The sequence below is a fragment of the Rhinolophus sinicus genome, chromosome 1, assembly GCF_057876585.1.
Source record: "Rhinolophus sinicus isolate RSI-liver-muscle chromosome 1, RSI-T2T, whole genome shotgun sequence".
NCBI lineage: Eukaryota > Metazoa > Chordata > Mammalia > Chiroptera > Rhinolophidae > Rhinolophus > Rhinolophus sinicus.
This window is the reverse complement of record NC_142501.1, coordinates 126871106-126892575: the sequence shown is the minus strand read 5'-3', so window position 1 is coordinate 126892575 and position 21470 is coordinate 126871106. Positions and strand designations below refer to the sequence as shown.

The 21470-nt window shown below is 42.2% G+C and overlaps 1 protein-coding gene and 1 long non-coding RNA gene across 7 annotated transcripts in view; one reads left to right on the top strand and one right to left on the bottom strand.

Moving 5' to 3' along the window:
- LOC148759254 (uncharacterized) lies at window positions 1-20093 on the top strand. Its single transcript, XR_016018284.1, has 3 exons — window positions 1-447; window positions 8641-8783; window positions 14670-20093. It is a non-coding gene; the product is annotated as an uncharacterized LOC148759254 (long non-coding RNA).
- The window catches only part of LOC109456700 (ankyrin repeat domain-containing protein 26), a 99608-nt gene continuing 89342 nt past the window's right edge, over window positions 11205-21470 (bottom strand). For 5 of the 6 annotated variants that reach the window (XM_088789344.1, XM_088789341.1, XM_088789337.1 and 2 more), the window contains 2 exons: window positions 13165-13210; window positions 11205-11427 (listed from right to left, as the gene is read on the bottom strand). In XM_088789344.1, coding sequence (XP_088645470.1) covers window positions 11309-11427; window positions 13165-13210 — 165 coding nt within the window. In that variant the 3' untranslated portion in view covers window positions 11205-11308. The other variant, XM_088789340.1, reaches the window with a different exon arrangement.

Genomic DNA, 21470 nt, shown 5'->3' with positions numbered 1-21470 from the left:
TTCATCCTTTTAAAAGCTATTTCAACTGCCTTTTCCGAAACTTCATCTTAATTTTCTTTTTTTCAGTATCGTTATGAACTCATGGCTTTTCACAGACTCAGCTTTTTCCAAATAACACTGTTAGCATTCTTTTCATTTTCAAATTGTCACAACTTGTCTGGCAGGATTTCCTCAGTAGATGCCTTTGTTTTTCCAGTTTTTCTAGCAGCCATTGTAACCAGCCTTGGTTCCTGGCAACAACCTAATATTTAGTTCGGTCCTGAATTTTCCTGATGCAAGATCAAAATAGCGACTCTCCAGAAGAAGAATTATTTTAAAGGGAAATAGAGTTAGAGACTGACTTTCGATCATTAGTATTACACATAAAAATTGGTGGTGGGGAAACATGCTACTGGATACCATTTACCTCCTTTGGAAGAGACAAGAGCTGGAAACATTCTTTTAAAGGTAGGCATTCACATCATTTTTCCAATGTAATACATTATGTCTCTTACAGTGTGAGGTATTATCAACCGCTAACATTTCCTCCTATGTCGACAGTGACTTTAGTAAGGAAGTTGGTTAAAGGAAATTAAAATACAATGGAGGGATCAGCAGGCAAATAGCAACTCAAGTTTAAAGATGCTTGAGTATAAGTATTGAGGGGGGAATTGCAGAGCGGAGGGATCAAGGTGGCAGTCTGTATCAAAGGGCACAAAAAAACAACAGGTATTTCATAATCGGACAAGCCCTGGTATGGTCTGATCCACTTGCTCAGCTGGCTTTGTGCCAGCTCAAAGGTCTCAGAAGCATTTTTAAACTCGGCATGACAAAGCTGGAAGCTGTTCTGGGCAGTGCGGCCAAGATCAGATGTCCAGGTGAGAGGACAGGGAGAGATCTAAACAGAGGTCAGTAGCAAGCAGGCTGAGAAGGCGGCACTTTAGGAACTGAACTACACGGAGGCTGGGCACGTGCTGGGAAGTTCATTACGCCACATTGTGCAATAACGTCTGCAAAGCCACGTGGTTTTGAAATACACTGTAATCTGTCTCTTCAAAAATAACAAATTTTCATTTTAGAAATCTTAAAAATGGGCTGTCCTAGATAAGACAAAACTTATGGGTAACTTAAAAAGTCCAGCCTGGTGGCCAGGAAAAAAGGAAGCAGCCAAGAAAATAACAAAATTGTGAAGCAGAAAGTGTCACCAAAGAACCGACTTAGTAACCAAAAAAGTAATTAATTATGAGATACTTCTGATTGAAAACCGAGTTTATTCTCTTTTACATTTTTGTCCTTCCTCAGATGTTGTTTGAAGTGTTTCTCCAAGTTTATGTAGCTTAATGGATTCCATCTAAAGTTAGACCTTCACTGGTAGAAAATTTTCAGCATTGGATTTTCAACCCAGAGGTTGAAAACTATTTAATAATCTCTTACAGAGTGAACTGATTTAGGAAAGTAAATCTATAGATCGTGTAGCGAGTGTAAACCTAGAGGAAGAGGTGAAACCCTGCCATGTGCTAGGGCCAGCTCGTGGGCTCACCAGATTCGACTGTGAGCGTCTTTCCCCCATATTGGTAGCTTGAAATTAGCTGTGGTGGGGGAGTATTTGTACCTTAGCCTAACTGTTGTCACACAGCAGCCTTGCCCACTGTCCCCAGTGTCTTTCCTTGAGGAAAGAAAAGTCTGTGAGACTGTGCCTTTCTGGGACTTTGCTTATCTCAATGTTTTACACCTTATGTCTCTCTGTTTGGTCTGCAAATGTTGGTTTGTAACCAAAGATGGGTAAGATATCTCACGTGAGATACAACCTAAACCAGGCGGAACCAAGTGGGGACCCCCAATGAGCTGCCTTAGAAAATATGAGAAGGAACCTTGCCTCCCCTTCTTCCCTGCCTGGGAAAAGCCATTGCTGACTCTGGCTTTCCTCTCTCACCTGATTGTGAGAGAACTCATGAGGGCAATAAAGATCAGCTCTCTCCACTTATCTCAAGGGAACTGTCAAAACATGAGAGACTTGCCCTCCAGGGAGGTGCATACCTCACCTAAGTCATCACAAGACTTTCTGCTCCGGCTGCTTGGGGACAAAGATAATTGGTTTGATTCAGTTTTGTGACATGATGTATGAGATTCACAGACCGTGGGCAAGACAATGCTACTTCCTTGTACAATTATCAATAAAAACCACCAGTTGGGCGAATCGGGGCTCCAGTCTCTGGTGACTGCGAGACCACCTGGCCTTCTGAGATTTAACTGCATTAAGTCTCTGTTTCTTTCTTTCTTAAAACCTAACCCAATGCCACCCCTTCCCTCACCCTCAGTGCCCATGTTGCGCTGGACGCAACACCTAACCTTAAAATTCATTCAAGAATAAGCATAGATTGTTCCATTAGCCTCAAGGTCTACAGGCTCCAAACAGCCTCAAGGTCTACAGGCTCCAAACAGGCTCCAAACAATTTTGTATGTTCCTCAAAGTTGGAGCCAGATACAACTTTGTACAACCTCTCCTCCTTTTCTGTGTTCTAGCCTGGGGAGGAAGCTTTGCCATAGGACACACATGGAAAGCTCATTTTCGACACAGTGGGTCTCTGTGCCATGTGAGCAGTGAGTACAGCTTCTGCTTGGGGGAGAGAGGAAGGACAGGAATTCAGAAACGGTGGATCGAGTCCAATTCTGCCACCTGTGTAGACTGAGGCAAGTCCCTGAATGTCCATTTGCCTCAGTTTTCACAATTCATCCACTTAATAATTAAATAAATACTAAGTGCCTGTGATGTACTCACTCACTACTCAACATCAGTGAATAAAACCAAGGTCTCTGCTCCCTGGAGTATAGGTGCTACTGGGGTGGGGGTGGGAGGGAAGTGATAATGGCAAAGTAAAGGTGATTAAGGGACCTGAGGGGTGGGGTGGATGGGGACAGAGGTAGGCAACTGAAAACAGAATGGGCGGGCTGGCCCTCCTTGAGAAGGCGACATTTGAGCACAGCCTGGCAGGAAATAAGAAATCGGTGTTGTGGACATTTGGAGGAGTGACACAGGCAGGAAGACGGCCAAGGCAAAGTTGTGAGGCAGGAGAGAATCTGTTGGAGAGTCAGCAGGGCGCATGTGTGACTAGAGCTGAAGGAGTTTGGTGGCCTTAATAGGAAATGAGGTCAAAGAGAAAACACAGAGCCACATTCCGGTCACCACGCTCCACCGAGCGCCACTTCCTATTTTCTGGGAGCCTGTTACATGGTCGCTCAATCTCGTTTTTCTAGGTGTCCAGCTGAAGATCTTGCTGCCTCCTTCACCTCTGTCCTGGCCACTTGCATTCTTCTCTTATTCTGAGCCTCTTACCCATTTTTTCCTAGTCTTTCTTCTTCATTCTCCTCTTACTGGGTCAATTCCTGTATTGTTTATTGACACCTGCACCTTTCCGGACTTTCTCCCTCCTGCTCTGTCTTGTTTTCTCTCCCATCCCGAGCCCCCAATTTTTGCATGCTTCCACTTATTACGCTTCTCCAGCCAGTTATACAGATCACCCCTCATAGGCGCCTTCCCCCGCAGGCCCTGGTGATGTGTAAGGAGGCAGGATTGGCCAAACCCAGTGGCGTGTGCAGCTTTCACTGCAGGCAGCTGCAGATGATCCTGAGAAGCCAGGGCTCAAGTACAAGCCCGGGAGCCCCCGCAACCCACCCCGACCTCTTCTCCCTCCTCTTCAGCTTACTCTTTCCGCATTTCAACAGGTCACCAATGGCACCCCTCTCTGTGCTGTACCTTTGCACATCGTTGCTTCAATGTGTGTTTCAAGTTGTTGAACACAGTCCCCAAGGCCATGTCACTTTATAAAAAACACCTAAGGGTCAGGTTGGAGTATAATCTATTAGGTATTATGGTGGTTGGGCCTAGAGATTCAGAGGTAGCGGACTAGTGACTTATCTTATAAAAGTCAGTAAAATTGGAACACGCGTGTGTAAAAGAAAGTGCGCAATTCATCTTTAGGTCAAACAATTCTTGAGTTCTGCACCGTGAGAACCACTGAGCCTCTCGATGGCACAAAATCAGTCCCAAACATTGTGAATGTACCTAATATCACTGAACTTTACACTTAAAAATGGTTCAAATGGTAAATTTATGTTACGTATATTTTACCACCATAGAATGTTGGTTTTTTTCAATTAAGAAGGTTACTTGTTAAGATGCATCCACTTTAAGGAGGAACAGGTACACTTCCTTACCTCGGAGAATCATGAAAGAAGCCAGGGGCGTGGGGATGACTGGCAAGGCTCAGCTCTACTTTTAAACTCCTTCCATGCAGATTGAGAGGGTGATAGTCAATCCATGGGTTAAATATTAGAAAGTCTTATTTTCTTCTCTTATTTTTAGATGAAAATTACAAAGTTATATTTTCTGTCCTGTGGGAGGTTTACCTCCACTTCTGGAGATCACCAGTTTAGAGAAAGGAAAGAAAGTTGGTTTTGACTGGAGTCATTGGTGAAGAATCAAGGGAGAAGCTGGACGTTCCCTGAGCTCTCAGGGGGACTGGAATTTGGCCAAGTTGAGGCTGATCGGTTGCAGGGGGGCAGCGGGTGTTCTCATGGGCACGGAAGCTTCAATACTTGAGGCAGATCCAATCACATGGTTTCCAGCCTGAGAGACTGAGAAGATCTGCTGACCTCGTCATCTGAGCTTGTTAACCAACACTGCGATGCTATCTGTCTCTGAGCAGTAAGCAGAGCTAAGCCTCTGGGAGCTCCCCGGGCACAGCTGAGGGTGACGATCACCTGCTGACCCATGAGGCTGGTATTCCCAAATATTTTTGACAGTGTGCCACTCAGCACTGCATGTTCCCTATACATCTGGTATTGGTGTTCCTACAGCCCGACAGGGCTGCTTAGCATTCTGCAGGTGGACTGTCACCTGCACCTCAAGCAGAGCGAACTCCTGGAATTCTGCAAGTCCAAGGACCTTGTCCTGATCTCGTACACCGCCCTGGGCTCTCACTCCAGGAATGCGTGGTAACGGTCTTTGGAAAGTTGTTCTCGTCATAGATGCTGTGCCTTCTGGGGTCTTTTCTCAACTGTCGGGGGGAGGAATTAAGGATGGACAGCGGGAATAACCCATCTCTGTCAACTCTTTCTCTCGTCCACATTGTAAAGACTCAGTAAAACATTATCGAATAATAACATTACTGATTCAAATGTGCATACAATTCAGGAGCTTTAGCTTTGAAGAGTGACAAAGTGAGCCCGAGCCACGATTCTGACACTTGATAGCTGAGTGACGTGAGATGAGTAACCACGTCTGTAAGTTTTAACTTCCTTATCTCTTCAAGAGGAATAAAACTGACCATTAATTGAAAGCATTTTTTGAAATAGCAAATTCTTATAAAATAGCTGGTTATTGATTATGATTGGGGTTATTGGGTCTTAGCTTGGACAACAATTTTGTCTTCTTGACTTATTCAATCGTTCACGGAATTTCTCAGAAATATTTGAAAAATGAGGAAGTACCCAAGTTTCCCTTCCTGCCCCACTTTCTCTTGTCTTTCTTCTTTGGATTTACCAAAAGAAGCGACACCAGACCTTGAGACAGCCAGAAAGTAATAAGGAAGATTCTAGAAAATTAGCCACCCCAGTCGAACTGGCAGCCCCTGGTGAGATGGATATGCAACCCCAGACACATGGCATCTCTGCCTCCCTCCCAGGGTGAGCAAGAACAAGCCAGTTCTCCTGGAGGACCCGGTGCTTAATGCCATTGGCTGAAAAGCACCAGTGACCCCCCACAGCCCAGGGGGCCCTGCACAGCAGGCTGTGGGCAGGAGGGGCTGACAGAGGCACAGCATGTGCCCTGGTATTGGTTACTGGAGAGGCTGTCGGTGTGTATGGGGCAGAGCTCGTGCCCTTGTATACTCTGTGCACACAAGGGCTCTATTTAACTGGTCTTGCCTCCAACTGCTGCGAGGTGGAGAGCAGGGCGGGGTTGGAAAGAACACTAAACAGATGGTCAGGTTTGGGTCCCAAACCTGGTCTCTAACCCAAGAAGATGGTCCTGGGCAAGTCATCTCTTGATTGCTTCAGCTGCAAAATGAAGGAGTTTGAGGACAGGAGATTTGGACTCAAAAATTTCTAGGATTCCTTTGCTACGACCACAGCCCCCAGGAGAAGTCTCTGAGGGTGATCTCAATTGCCAGCCTCAGTGATCTGACAGATTGCCGTGACTTTGCCAGGGAAAGACCCCAGGTTCATGACTACCATCTCAGAAAACCTATGTAAATTCTTACATCAATTTGTGTGTCTGTGTGGGGGTGGGGGAAGTCATTGCCTCAGGGAAGTTGAATTGATCTCCTCACATTTCTGAGAGGTTTGATTTCCAGTTGGCACCAGAGGACATAGAAACTCTGGATGGCCTCAAGAAGAACATCGGCTATGATGAGGACACTTTATAAGTGGCTTGTTCCCTTGTAGACACTGGGGAGCAGGAGAATGATGGGATTCAACTTATTCCAGTCCCCAAAGGGCACTCTTGTCCTCCCTCTTCTTTTAAGCAAGTTGCTGGAAGTCATGTTTTCTCCACGTCCTCAGACCACCTTTTCTCTGTCACTCTAGCGTCCCCTCGGTCCGTACCCTGCTTATATTCTAGGATCCATCAATATAGTAACATCCTTAGCACACGCCCTCCTCTTCTTGCCTTACTCCTTGATCTAAATAAAACCTGGGTAGTCCCATCCTCTGCCCACATCGTCAGGTTTCCCTCCCGCACATATTACTCCGAGAAGCGTCTGAACGTGCTCTCATCTTATGAAAAGAAATCCTCCCTTGAGCTGAACTCACCGTCCAGCTACAGCCGCTTCTCCTTTTATACAGAAACTCCGTGAAGTCAGCGACCTTCATCTCACCATCTTTCAAGCCCACGCAAATCAGGCATCTGCTCCCACTTTGCCCAAACCCTCATCGGGTCAACCATGGCCATCTTTGCTGAAACCAGCAGAGTCTCATTCACTCTCCTTGGCCCAGTGGGTCACTCTCCTAGCAACGCTTTCTGAGCTGGCTTTCTGACGGTGGCTCTGTTTCCCCGTCACCTCCCTCACCTTCCATCTCGTGTCCTCTGCAGGGTCCTCCTCAACTTCACTGTGGAGTGATGTCAGTCCTGGGTCTCGTCTCTTTTCTAGCCACACCCACATCCTCCGTGATTTCATCTAGTCTCATGCTTTAAACACCGTCTAAATACAGGCTCCAAAATCATCTGCAGCCCGGAGCTCGGCCCTGGGCAGATTTACAGATCCATTTACTCAGCTCCACTTGGATGTCTCAGAAGCATCTCAAACTTATGGGTCACGGTGGTATCTGCAGACCCCCCGCACACACCAAATATGCTCATTAATCTTCAGCCACTGGCTGCTGTCTGCTCCATCCTCACACACAGTAGCCACAGCCAGTGGGTTAAAAAGCAGATCTGATCAGGTACTCCTTCTCTGGACGTCTGGTGGCCAGCCATCTCACTCAGAGCAAAGGCCATATTCCTGACAAAAGCTGCAAGGGCCAACGGGTGCCCCCTTCCTACGTCTCTGCCTCCATGTCCCACGACTCTGCCCTCTGACTCCAGTGCAGCCCAATGGCTCCTTTACTGTTTCCCACATATGCCAGGCCTGTCTCAAGACCTTTGCACTGGCTGTTCTCTGCTAGAATGCTCCTCGTCAGGTAGCTGGATGCTCTCTCCTCCACCTCCTTAAGTCTTAACTCAGATGTCATCCCTTCTCTGTTACTATATCAAAAAATGCAGCCCTCGCAGCACTTTCCCTCCACCCTGACTTCCTTTGCTCCTGGCACGTATCCCTAAATAACACACCATAGAGTTCACTGACCTATTTGGTTTATTTTCTGTTTCCCACAGATTGTTACATTCGTAGGGCAGCTTTTTTAAGAGCTACTCTTTCCCCGAGTAATTAATGCATATTGGTTGAATGTATAATAACAAATTGACAGACTGACAAAAGGAAGGGAAAATAGAGGAGCAGACAGGAATCATTACGAGTTAATATCAGTAACTTTAATCAATAATAATTATTCAGTGATTTACCATTTCCTATCAGAAAATGATTATATCTTGAGAGAGTTTACTTCCCTTGCTAAAATGGAAGCCCTCTGCTGACGTGACTTTTATCATTTATCCATCTCTAGGTCTGGTGCACAATTTTTCATCCATTGTCATAAATTATTTCTGAGTACTTGAAAGAAATTAAATGATAAGGATATTAACTCACCTTCCTCATCATCCCCTTGAAATATTTGTTAACTTTATATATTAGACCAGATTGGCATTATTTTAAAAGAGGCAGAATTCATTTCTGCTCTCTTGGGAGTTTAAAATATCAACACAAATAGTTTATCTCCGTAAGGTGTAGAACAGCATACCTGCAAAAATAGAATATGTTGGTTTATTTTTGTGTCCGTGCCCAAGAGCATGTAAGTATATTTATTTCTGACCGTGTATAACAGGGTAATGCCATAGCACATGGTTATAATATACTTAAGCCATTTTAAAAGAAACCTCTCTTTACCCAGCCCAGGAAGTTACTTCACTAAGACCCCCTCTATCTTCTAGATTTGCTGGTCATCCAGACCCCCCACTTGAGAATGAATATTAACACGGTATCTGTGGTCACTGCTGTTTTTTGGTTCCAGTTGATGACTGGAGAACACCTCAAGGAGGAGAAGCTGGCTGGTTTAGTCAACGTCGCTCAGCCTGATCAGTTGCAATGTGGCTCGAGTCCCTGGATCAGAAAATAAAAGTCTCTAAACCCAGTCCCCTACCCCGCAAAGTAAAGGTATACTTCAAACAACCTAACCTACTGCTGCTTTGGCTTTTTTGTTTGTTTTCTTTTCCTCCCGTGTCACTGCTGTTGAAATACTGACATCCTGGGAAGTGATCACAGGGAGACGACCTCCCAAAGCAGCTAACCACTTACTATACTTTCAAATGTTCAAAGTCCACTCTCTCACTTGTCTGTAATTCTTGGTTTTTCTTTTTTTCTCTCTTCTGTGAATTTGCCACACTATAAAATTTTATCAGACCTTTTAGGGGGCTCTAAAGCTTAATACCAAATACCCCAAATGTCCAGATTTCCACTGAGAATTAGTCATAATTCCAAGAACAAGGAAAGTATTGTGCCGAACGAAAGACAAGCAACAGCTGCCTACACCACCATCACTCAGGTATGACAGTCATCCCACAGAGGTTTTAAAGCAGCCCTCATAAACTGTGTCAATAAGCAATTAGAAACACAGTTGGAACCATGAAAAAGAGAAAGTGTCAACAAAGGAAGTTCAAAGGAATTTCTTCAGGCTGAGGAGAAATGGAGCTGATGGAAACCCAAATGGGCAGCCAGGTGGGGACAGCCCAGGAAATGGTACACACAGCGGAGGAAGGACAACAAGTTTTCCTCGCAACTTAAATTATTTAAGAGAAAACTATTTAAAGGAAAACTAATAACATTGTGTCATGTGTCACATCTGGAGGAGGACACCATATAACAAAGGACAGGAGAGTAACGGAAGGGCACTGCTGCCAGGTGCTTACCTCATACTCCAGTGGGTCGTTTCACTTCAGAGAAGACTGTGATAAATTAAGGTGCAGGAAGCCGCTACAGCGACCCCTACATCTACTGTAGGTCCTGGGCTGTCATAAAATCGAGCCAGTCTCCAATGTGGTTGAGGAAAAGGCCCTCTGTCTCTTTCCTGTTTCCTCCATAATCTCCCGCTTCATCTTCTCTGCCGTTCGTCTCTGATGTCTGTTCACAACCAGCCATATCTCCCGACTTTGCTGATGCTGTTTTCTTCCTGGTTCTGTTTGCTTTTAATTTCTGACGGATCCTTGGGTTTTTCATCCAAATGAAAGCAGAAAATGCTTATTGGGACGAGTATCTATGGTGATGAGCATTCTCTGTCCGAAAGTCATCAGAAACACAAAGCAGCCATCTGACAAAAGTAGTGACTTTTCCTTGGGGAGCCTGTGACCTCAGGCCCTGGGCTGGGTAAGAACTTTCATAGAAGTCACGTCATTCAGGGAAAAGCGAGGTCCCAGGAGAGGAGGCTTGTGAGACAGAAGTTGCACAGAGCTTTCAAGTATCGTCTTGAGAGCAAGATTAAAAAAAAGTGATAGAGAATGTGACCACGTAACCGCTGTGAAACTTCATAAACTTTATAATTGCCCAGTATTTGCTTATTTTTGCTACCTGTTATTTCTTTCTTCACAGTAACTCACAAAGTGTAAAAAAAAAAAAAGAACCCAAACAACAAAAAACACCAAAAACAAATCAAAAACCCTTAAAATCTAACAGACTTTGCAAAGGCGCCTTCTGTCATCAGAGCCACAATGGGCTTGGACATTAGTCGGTCTCTGGGTGCCACCTGCTGGCAGATTTATCTAACAGCTCTGAGTGGTCTGGGAGATAAATCTTTAAATGTAAACAGACGATACATTCATTACTCAGGGTTCCATATTTGAGTAGTTGCCTACTTGCTAAAATGTATTTGTAATACCAAAATCAATGTTCTCGCGCTTTCATGATCATTCTCAGACATGCACAGAGAAAAAAAAATGGGTGGAAGGAGGCAATGCTGTGCCATCTTTCAGCTCCCACCACAAACACATATCGCTTACATCGTCTATTTATTACAAGTACTTCTCACTTATGTGATTCTCGTTGGTGATTTTTCTGTTTAAGATGGTCTTTGTAAAAAAGTTATTTAGAAATGTGTAAAAATGTTTCTATAAAATATAAAGTGATATGAAAGTGGTAGCTATCATTGGATCAAGGGTACCTGGCCCCGATGTTCCAGAAGATGACATGACTATATTTGAATAAATGTAGGTCTTTGTACGTGAATAAACGAATAAATGCCGATTGTTGAACATGAATAAATGTAGATTGTTGTATATGAAAAAATAAGACATCCCCTGAAAATAAGCCCTAATGCGTCTTTTGGAGCAAAAATTAGTATAAGACCTGGTCTTGTTTTCGGGGAAATACGGCAGTGACAAAAATTGGAAAAGATAAGAAAGTTAGCAATTAACATCATTGAAGTATTAATTACAACTTGGTTGTTTGGGTTTTACTTAAACAGCTGGTATTCGGGCAGTATGAGTATGTAAAACTCAATTCTGTTTTTTATTCACAAATCTGCTTAGAAGTTAGATGCCAAGAAACATAATTTAAAATAGTACATAAATTTTCATTATACACCTATGATACAAAAATATTTTTCTTTAATATTTTCACATGCCATATGTTACATGGGAAACAAAGTGTTATATAAACACTCCAGTAAATAAATGTGTACTATTTATGTTTCAGATCATATACTTTTTATTCAAAATCTGTACATATTCTTGTGATGCTTTCAAAACTAGATCATCAGTAGATACTGGAGGAAAAAGTCTATAGGATTCAGATTCAAATTCAGCAGCAGCTAGAAAGAAAAACAAAGAATTATGTTCTTTATCTAAAATATAACTAAGTATAAGTGTTAAGGAGAATGAAAAATCCTATATGAGGCAACAATACACAACAGGAGATTACTATTCAATATAATTTGCCCATGGTTGCCCACTGAATTAACTGCTATTATAGTTAAGTATCAGAGCTTCTGGTTGTCTCATTCTTCATTCATTTGTTAACAAAGTAATATGACAAGCACTGATGTTACAAGATGAAGATGACATGGTCCACCCCTGACCTATCATCTACTATAAACTGAAGGAACAGATGAACAGGCAATTTCCACTCAGAGTCACATATACCAGACAAATACAAAACAGGTGATGGGAACACACAGAAAGGACATCCCTATTTTGTGACAATATTGTCTACGCTTTGGTGGAGGTGATATGGCAGTTGATGCCTGAAGGAGAAGGACAGAGGATGCCAGATAGAGAGAAGAAGCAGATGCAAAGACTGGAGTGGGGGAGAACATTGTGGAATGAGAAGTAGTCCAGTTCAGCTAGATGCTACAGCAAAGGGGCAGACTAGGTTTAGTAGCAAGACATAAGGCTGAATTATTTGGCAAGAACTAAATTGATGTGGGTGTTTTTACTCCATGCAAAAGAATTTGGAGTTTCTCCTGAGGGTACATGGTAAACCAATGACAAACTCAATGACTAGAGATTTAAATGTCACCCAGCAGGTGACAGCTATATGAACTGTAATTGCCTAAGTATCACTAGATGAGTCTGGTTATTGGGCCTCATATCACTGGCAAAAACATGACAAGTTGATGAAGCCCAGCTGTTTTTGTTTTGCTTTGTTTTTTTACTGGGGAATATTGGGGAACAGTTTGTTGCTCCAGGGCCTATCAGGTCCAAGTTGTTTTCCTTCAATCTAGTTGTGGAGGGTGCAGCTCACTGGCCCATGTGGGAATCGAACCGGCAACCCTGCTGCTCAGAGCTCGTGCTCTAACCAACTGAGCCATTCAGCAGTCCCATGAAGTCCAGTGTTCAATGTGCAGGTGGACAGTTCCGTAGGGATGGCAGAGGAAAGGAAGGAGACAGCCAGAAATACAGAGATACATGGGCTTTTGAGGTTTTTAAAAAGCTACACAGCATGATAAGTAATCAGGAATAAATGTATTCTTCATTACGATGTTTATGCTTTCAACCTTTTTCATTTGCTATGCATAAGAAAATGTCCCCCCCGTCTTCCATCTTCCCCCTCCCCACTCCGGTTCCAGCCGTTGTTTCTCAGTCCAGTTGTGTAGAACACAGCTCCATGGCCCATGCTGGTATTATGACCCTTGCGCTCCCCCCAAGTGTGGCAGTCAGTCGCCAGTCAGCTCACGGCAGCTCTCGCCCGCTGCCAGCCACTCACGCCGGCCACTCATAGCAGCACATGGTAGCCCACGGCAGCACTCAGCAGCCAGGGGCAGCTTATGCCAACCTCCAGTTGCTCACAGCAGTCCAGCTCCAGGGAGAGCTGCTGTTCACAGTCTTAGCTGTAGAGGGCACAGCTCACTGGCCCATGTGGGAATCGAACCCGCCACCTCGGAGTTAGGAGCATGACGCTCCAGCCACCTGAGTCACTGGGCCAGCCCAAGAAAATATTTAATGTAGTATCTATTATCTAAACATGGAAAGGGATGCCAGTTACTATTCATAGTTTATTCCAGAAATCAACGATATCTAACTTGAATTAATACACTGTGGCAACATACCTTCTTTTAGTTCTCTAGTTATATTTTTTTCCAACTCCTGCTGCATCTGAAATAAATCAAATATTATTTATAGTATTTAAGTTAAATAGAGACATTATTGTAGGAATGATATATATCTTATGAAATGTGGCCTTTAAATAATACTTTTAGAGACTAGATCTAACTTGGGGATTGTATAAATACAAAATAAATCACATAAATAAATTAAAATAAATTTCTACTTATTTTGATTTTAGATAATAGAGAACATATATATGTGATGCTATTTAGATTAATCTGATAAAAAGTACAATTGATACTGGTCTAGTGAATACAAATAATTTCAGGGGGGTCATGTTTGATCTGATTGGTACAGAGAAGTTTAAAAAGTCAAGTTATATTTTACACTAATGCATTGCTTTGTAATTCTTAGAAAAAACACCTTTATAAAAGTTTACTCAGTTTTTTGGGGATTTTTTTTTTCTTTTTACTTTAATGGATTTTTCCTTAAAATGAGCTTTCCTTTCTTGTACTTTTAGAAAATTAAAATCTTAAGGTATGTTCTAAGCTACTAATTTTTTCAGCACAGAACCTTAAACACATAAAATGATGAAAGTGGTACTGTCATGTCATGTGAAAATTCTACTGGCAAAAACAATAAGCAAAAATATTTTATAATCTGTATTATGACTGAAACATTTCTTTATTCATATGGAAACAAAGATTTTAGAAAATCTGCTTGAAGAAAGGAGAAGTGCGGCCTACAGGCAGTTTTCAAACTTAGTTTTTGATTCATGACTTTTGAGAATTAGAAACAACAAAAACAATATATAATTCTTTAATTTTAACTTTGTTTCCTTTCTCGAAATTAGGGCCAATTTTTGAAATATTCAAGTAATTGCAGTTATAGTCTACTTAATTATGAAATGTGTAGGAATATTTCAAACTATATTACAAGTGTTCCATCTAGAATGTTCTTATTTAAGTCTTTCTTATAAAAGTTATCCACTCTCTAAATTCCTGAAACAGGGCTTAAAATACTAGGTTGGTGCAAAGGTAATTGAGGCTTTTGCAATTACTTTTAATGTGTTAAACCACAATTACTTTTGCACCAGCCTAATAGTATACTGAACATAATAAACACTGTGGTGACAATAAGGTGATATCCAATGCTTTTCAAATTTTAGGTGTTTGAAGACAAATTGGTGGTGATCATGTTTTCTAATATTTTCAGAGACGTTTTCCATAACACTTTTTAGACAAGAGCATGATTGAGAGAACTTATAAAATGAATAATGTGACAACAACATTACCAGACAGGCCTTATAAAATCAATAATTCAATACCAGATGAAGGGAGAGACCTTTCATGAAACAGTTTTATGTTACCATTACTCAACAATATAAAATGTAATCACATTTTTATATGACTTGAATTAAGGAATTACCAATGTAACATTATTATCTTTCCCCCAAAATGCTCTTTTCCTAAACGTTTATTTCCATGATTTTTCTGTTTATTTCTAGGTGACAACTGTGTTCAGCTGGTGGAAGTAGCTTGAAGTCCAACATTAATAAAGATAATATATCTGCAATATTATTTATACTTTTCCATTGACAAAAAATATAGAAAGGTGAGAAGAATTAGGTGGTGAGATCCAAGATGGCAAAGTAGATAAATGCTGTGATTGCCTCATCCCATGAACACATCAAAATAACAACTAAATTACAGAACAATCAACCTGAAGAACCATCTGAAGTCTAGCTGAACAGATGTTTTATAACTAAGGATATAAAGAAGAAGCCACGTTGAGAGGGTAGGAGAGGTGGAGAAGTGAAATGGGCTGGCCCCAAACCTCTATGCAGAGGATGAAACTTGGGAGAGATATCTTGGCCACAGAGGAGCTAGGGAACCCAATTTCACACCAGGCTCCCCAGCCAAAGTACTGGTACTGGGAAGAGGAGTCCCCACAACATCTGGCTGTGAAAAACAGTGGGGATTCCAAATGTCCAGGTGGGATGGAAGGCTGCAGGAAATCCAGATGTCCTCTTAAAGGGCCCAAGAACAGACTCGCTCGCTGGCACTCACCCTGGGCTCCAGAGGAGGAACAGTGATTCAGGGGGGCCTCGGAGACATACAGGGAAAGATTGAGTTGTGTGGCGTCAGGGTGAGGACTAGAGGGACAGTTGCCATATTCCCTGTGTGGGGTCCTTCTGCCATGCAGCCGGCAGGTGGGGCCGTTTTTCCTGTGTTGAGCACGACCATGGCCAAATCTGAATCTGATTGGTCTGGTGAACTCTGCTTTCCCCACCGTGGTGACTCACTGAGACCCACCACACCCACTCCACACTGCACAAGGCTTTATCAGTGGCTGAACCTTGTGGGAGCAGCTGGCAGCAGGCCTCGGAGTATCCTGGCTTTTTGTGGCGCTTCCCCAGCCCGATACTGGTTGCTGTAGTCCGCAGTTCACAGTGTGGCCTCTCCCACATGCCTCCAGGTACAGCCCAGGCAGTGACCAACCACGGATCACTCTGTAGCTCCTACCAGGTAGTCCCCAGCCAGTCACAGGCAGTGGCTGACCTGGGCCTGCCCCGGAGTCCCACCGCCAAGAGGCCCCAGAACCACACCACAGCAAACCACCACCCAATTAGTCCCACAAGTGGCACACACAAAGGGAAGTCTCAACAGGCACCAGAGCCATTTGGGCAAATCCCACTCCATGTGGTAAGCCTCCTGTACAGCAGCCCGTAAGCTATGGATGTGGCCAAATCCCACAGCCAGTCAGACTGAGGGTCAATCCCACCCACTGACATGCCAATAGCAATCAAGGTTCAAATATAACAGGAGGGCACACATGACCCACATAAGGGACACTCCTGGAGTACCCAGCACAGGTGATCAGGGAGACTGCCAGGGCCCCACAGAGCACCGACTACATAAGGCCACCTGGCATGACCGTGAGATGTAGCAGTCTAGCTAATACATAGAAACAAACACAGAGAAGCTGCCAACATGAGGAAACAAAGAAATACAACCCTGATAAAGGAACAGGAGAAAACCAGAAAAAGAAGTAAACGAAATTAAAGCAAGCAATCTACCAGAGACAGAGTTCAAAACAATGGTTATAAGGATGCTCAAGGAACTTAATGTGAACTTCAAATAGCAAGCATTAAAAAAATGATATAGAAACCACAAAAAAGAACCAGTCAGAAGTGAAGAATACAATAACTAAAATGAAGAAAGCACTAAAAGGAATCACCAGCAGACAATGAAGAAGAGGCTCAAATCAGAGATTGGGAAGACAAAGTAGCAGAAAACAACCAATCAGAACAGCAAATGGAAAAAAGAATTTTTTTAAAAGGAGGATAGTTTAAGAGACCTCTGGGACAACATCAAACGTAACAATATTCACATCATATGGGGTACCAGAAGGAGAAGAGAGAAAGCAAGAGACTGAGAATTTATTTGAAGAAATAATGATTGAACACTTTCCTAACCTGGGGAAGGAAAAGGACATACAAGCCATGGAAGTGCAGAGTCCCAAACAAGATGAACCCAAACAGGCCCACACCAAGACACCTTATAATTAAAATGGCAAAGTTTAAAGACAAAGAGAGAATCTTAAAAGCAGCAAGAGAAAAGCAGTTAGTTACTTATAAGGGAGCCCCCATAAGACTATCAGTTGATTTCCCAACAGAAACTTTGCAGGCTGAAGAGATTGGCAGGAAATATTCAAAGTAATGAAAAGCAAGGGTCTATGAGTATACCCAAGACTACTCTACCTAGCAAGACTATCAATTAAAATCAAAGGACAGAAAAAGAGTTTCCTAGACAAGAAAAAACTAAAGGAATGCATCACCACGAAACCAGTATTAGACGGACTTCTTTAAGACACACACACAACACACACAGAAAAAAAAAATATGAATAACTAAATGGCAATAACTACATATCTATCAACAATTGCTTTCAGGGTAAATGGATTAAATGCTCTGATCAAAAACCTAGGGTGGCTGAATGGATAAGAAAACAAAACCCTTACATATGCTGCCTATAAGAGACTCACTTCGGATTGACAGACACATACAGACTGAAAATAAAGGGATGGAAAAAGTTATTTCATGAAAATGTGAAAAAAAAGCTGGGGTAGTGATATTTATACTAGACAAAAGAGACTTTAAAAGAAAGACTGTAGCAAGAGACAAAGAAGGACCCAGTAATCCCACTTTTGGGTATTTATCTGAAGAAACCCAAAACTCTACTTCGAGGGAATGTGTGCATCCATATGTTCATTGCAGCATTATTTACAATAGCCAAAATATGGAGACAACCTGGGTATCCATTGATGGATGAATGGATAAAGAGAAGGTGGTACATATATACAATGAAATATTGCTCGGCCATGGAAAGGAATGGGTTCTCGCCATCCGCAGTGACATGGATGGAGGGTATTGTGGTGAGAGGAGTATATCAGACAAAGAAAGACAGATGCAATGTGATTTCATATATATGTGAAAACTAAAGAATGAAATAAACTAACAACAAAACAGAAACACACTCATAGATAGAGAGCATTTTGATGTTTGCCAGATGGGAGGGGCGTTGATTAAGTACAAATTGGTAGTTACAAAATAGTCATGGGGATATAAAGCCAAGCATAGGGAATATAGTCAATAATATGGTAATAACTATGTATAGCGCCACGTAGGTACTAGACTAGTCAGGGGGATCACTTAAATCATACAAATGTCTAACCACTCTGCTGTACACATGAAATTAATATAAAATAATATTGAATGTTAATTGCAATTGAATAATTCAAACAGGAGGGGAAAGGTGAAGGGGAATAAGAGGTTCAAACTTCCAGATATAAAATAAATAAGTCATGGGGATGTAATGTACAGCATGGGAAATATAGTCAATAATATCGTGACAGCGTGGTACAGTGTCAGATGGTTGCTGGACTTACAATGATCACTTTGTTGGGTATATAAATGTTGAACAACTATGGTGTACACCTGAAACTGATACAATGTTGTGTGTTAGCTATATTTTTTAATAAAAAGTCTCTTTTTTAAAGCCCTAGAGCATAATGAGCTTGGCATATTCATAGAAGAATCAGAATACCACTGTACTGGTCTAGATACCTGGTCTACTCTAAGATGTACATCTTAAGCACTGGTAAAGGGCCCAAAAATAAGCAGAGACCATTACAACTGTATTTTACTGCCAACTCTGTTGGACAAATAAACAAGGGACAGACTTGAAAACTTAAAAAGACTTAGATGTTTACAAAATTCTTACATATATGGTTTTTGATAAATTTGACTCCTTCATTAGGCTGTATGTTCCCTAAGGGGAGATATCATGTTTTATTTGATTACGTATCGTAAGCACATTGCATAGAACAAGATGTAAGGAAGGTGCTCGATAAATGTATGTAAACTCCAAGGCTCATAGAGATCATACGTCATCTGAGGTCACAAAAATCGATGAGCTGTGGGCCAGGCATGGGCTTTCAGGCTTCCTACAGAGGCTAGAGTTCCATGCTTCCTCACCTTCAGGAAAATGCCATCAACTTCTAAATATAACTCAGAGAAAATGAAATGTAAAACTGTCATGTAGCTCAATAATATTTAGGAAGAAGATACAAAATAATAGCTTTCTAACTAAATTATCAACTTGAAAGTCATCAATAAAAGTAAAGGAACAGAAATTAACATCACAGCATAACTCCTATTAGTAGCAGGCAACACACTCAATACATAAAGCACAAATTGTTTTAACCACAGGATGGGAAACTTAAAGGAGAAAATCTTTAGTTACACCAAGCAAGGTAAAATTGAGGAAATTTTTCCTTAAAGAGCTTTTCCATTCCTCCACATAAACTTGATTGACCAATATCAACCAACACAGGTACTATCCACGTTGGGGGTTAACTACAGCGATATTTAAAACACAAAATAGATTGTCTTCACCATCTAGCGCACTTGTGTCCAACCTCACATCATCACAGTAATATCATAAGTCTTTCCAGGCATTCTGTAGTGACTTGGGACTCTTCTCTCTGGATTTGACAGGGTGGTGCTTTTTCACCTCTTATTCAGCCTTGCATGATTGGGCAACCCAATGCCTCACAAGGGATCGATGTCTGCCTTGGAACGCGGGCATTGAGTTTAAAATACATCATTTTTCAGTTTATCTAGAAATACTAAAAACTAAACACCTCTTTTCTACCAAAAATGCATTAAAGAAAAACTGTCCACAAGCATATTTTCTCACATTGCTTCTGCATTTACTCCCCTTCATCTTCTGATTTCTCTGGTGACAACCAATGAGAACATTTTTAGTGTGCATCACGCGTAACAAGCTACAGAAGCACTGGCCGTTCACTTTCTTTTTATACCCAGTACTCCAGGTTCACCACTTTGAAGGACTTGGACTCCACTTGGCCGAAGGGCTGTCTGAAAATCCTCAGCTTTGCTCTCCTATGATTTATTAGGAGGAAGCCAAATGAAAACACAAGGTTGAAGCCCCATTTAGCACAGGCCTACGCTATTTTCTCTGCATTAAGGCCATAAAACAACATCAAAAGCACAAACCACGGTGCATTGATTGAAATGGATATTTTAGGGAGTGATGTCAATATCATGGCAAGAGAGACAACCCCTTTCTGTCTCCACTAAAATCTACAACTAGCCGGGCATCTATAGCCCAACAAAGTTTCTTCTGCTCAACACTCTAGGATTCCTTAAAAGACCACACATAGGGAAAAGGGAAGCAGGGTGCACTGGATGTGAGAGGGAAGCAGGATGGGGGAAAGGACAGGACAGGCCCACAGCTGCAGGTCCAGGTGGACAAGGCTGAGCCTGAAGCCCCAGCAGAGGCAGTAGTGGTGGAGGGGTCGGGGTGCAGCCCCCACATCCCAGCCAGGGGACGGTAAGAGGGGCCGCAGCAGCATTCTCCCCACCCACCCCCACCCGCCTTGCCAAGAATCCCGACCCCTCCCCAGGTGCAGCAGCGCCGGCATCACCAGAGACCAGTAGCGGCAGCGAAACACTTCTCTGGCGTCCAGACCACACACAGTGCTACCAGAAGACATAGGGAACCAGGTAGTAGCTCAGCGGGCTCCAAAACAGGCTCCCCTCAACCGCCCACTTCCCCACCACCCCCGCGGTGATGGTGACCAGAGACCCTGGCAACCTGGATACAGCAGCGACACCCATCACCCTGGTCACCCGGGTCGGGACTCCCACATCCACAGCTAAGCCCAGACCCCTGGACCTCCCACACTCAAGGAGCGCCTGTGGGAGAAAACAGAGGCTGCACGATTGCGCCATCTACTGGAAAACAAAAGAAAGACGTCTAATCATCTACCTGCTGACTTGTGCAAACCGAAATGTACCTAAATAAGAAAGTGTGCACTCCTTCAAATGCGCCTGCAGAAGAACAAGCCATCCAGCAACATGAACAAGCAAGGTGACGTGATGACACTGAAGAAGATGACGCTTCTCCAGAAACCAAGCCTAAGTCACAGAAGATTGTCATCTACATGACCAAGATTTCAATACAGTGGTCATGAAGACTCTCACTGACATACGAGAACGCTCACAAGGCAGTTCAATGAGTTCAGGAGTAAAATTAATTACCGGAAGGAGGATTTTATCAAAGAGATGAAAAGTATAAAAAAGGACCAAACAGAAATCCCGGAGCTGAAAAACTCAAGAATGGATATTTTAATAACAGTGTCACACACAGAAAAGAAGTTGCTATTTAAAGACTCCCTAGCATTGCCATCTTAGTCATCAATTATTCAAGTGATGTCAAGATATATAGACATAAGTGAACTTCATTTTTAAAATTCAAATATTTACTTACTTAACTATTTAGAAAACATACAATTGCTCAGCAAGACATATTATAAAAATTGAAATAAAATTGCTGTAAGTAAAATAGCAAATAAGAATGTACTCGCAAATAAGATGACAACTTTTAACTTAAAAACAGAAATTAATCTTTTTAGTGTTACAAGTTTACTTAATTCATAAAAAGGATTTATCTCAGTTTCGTTTAAATAATCAACATCCTTTTATGGTTAAGTGTTTGTATGTCACTCATTCACTTATCCTTAGGGGTAGAAAAACTGGAGTGCCGCAAAATTTTTAAATTGTTATGAGCCATTACCAAATTAAAACCAATTAGAAAATAAGCCAAAACATCTCCAATATACCACTGGTTATTAGGCAATAACATTTAATTTCTAGAATTGAATTTGAAGGCAGTTTTTCAAGAGATTTAAAATGTATCAGTTTAGTTACATTTATTGA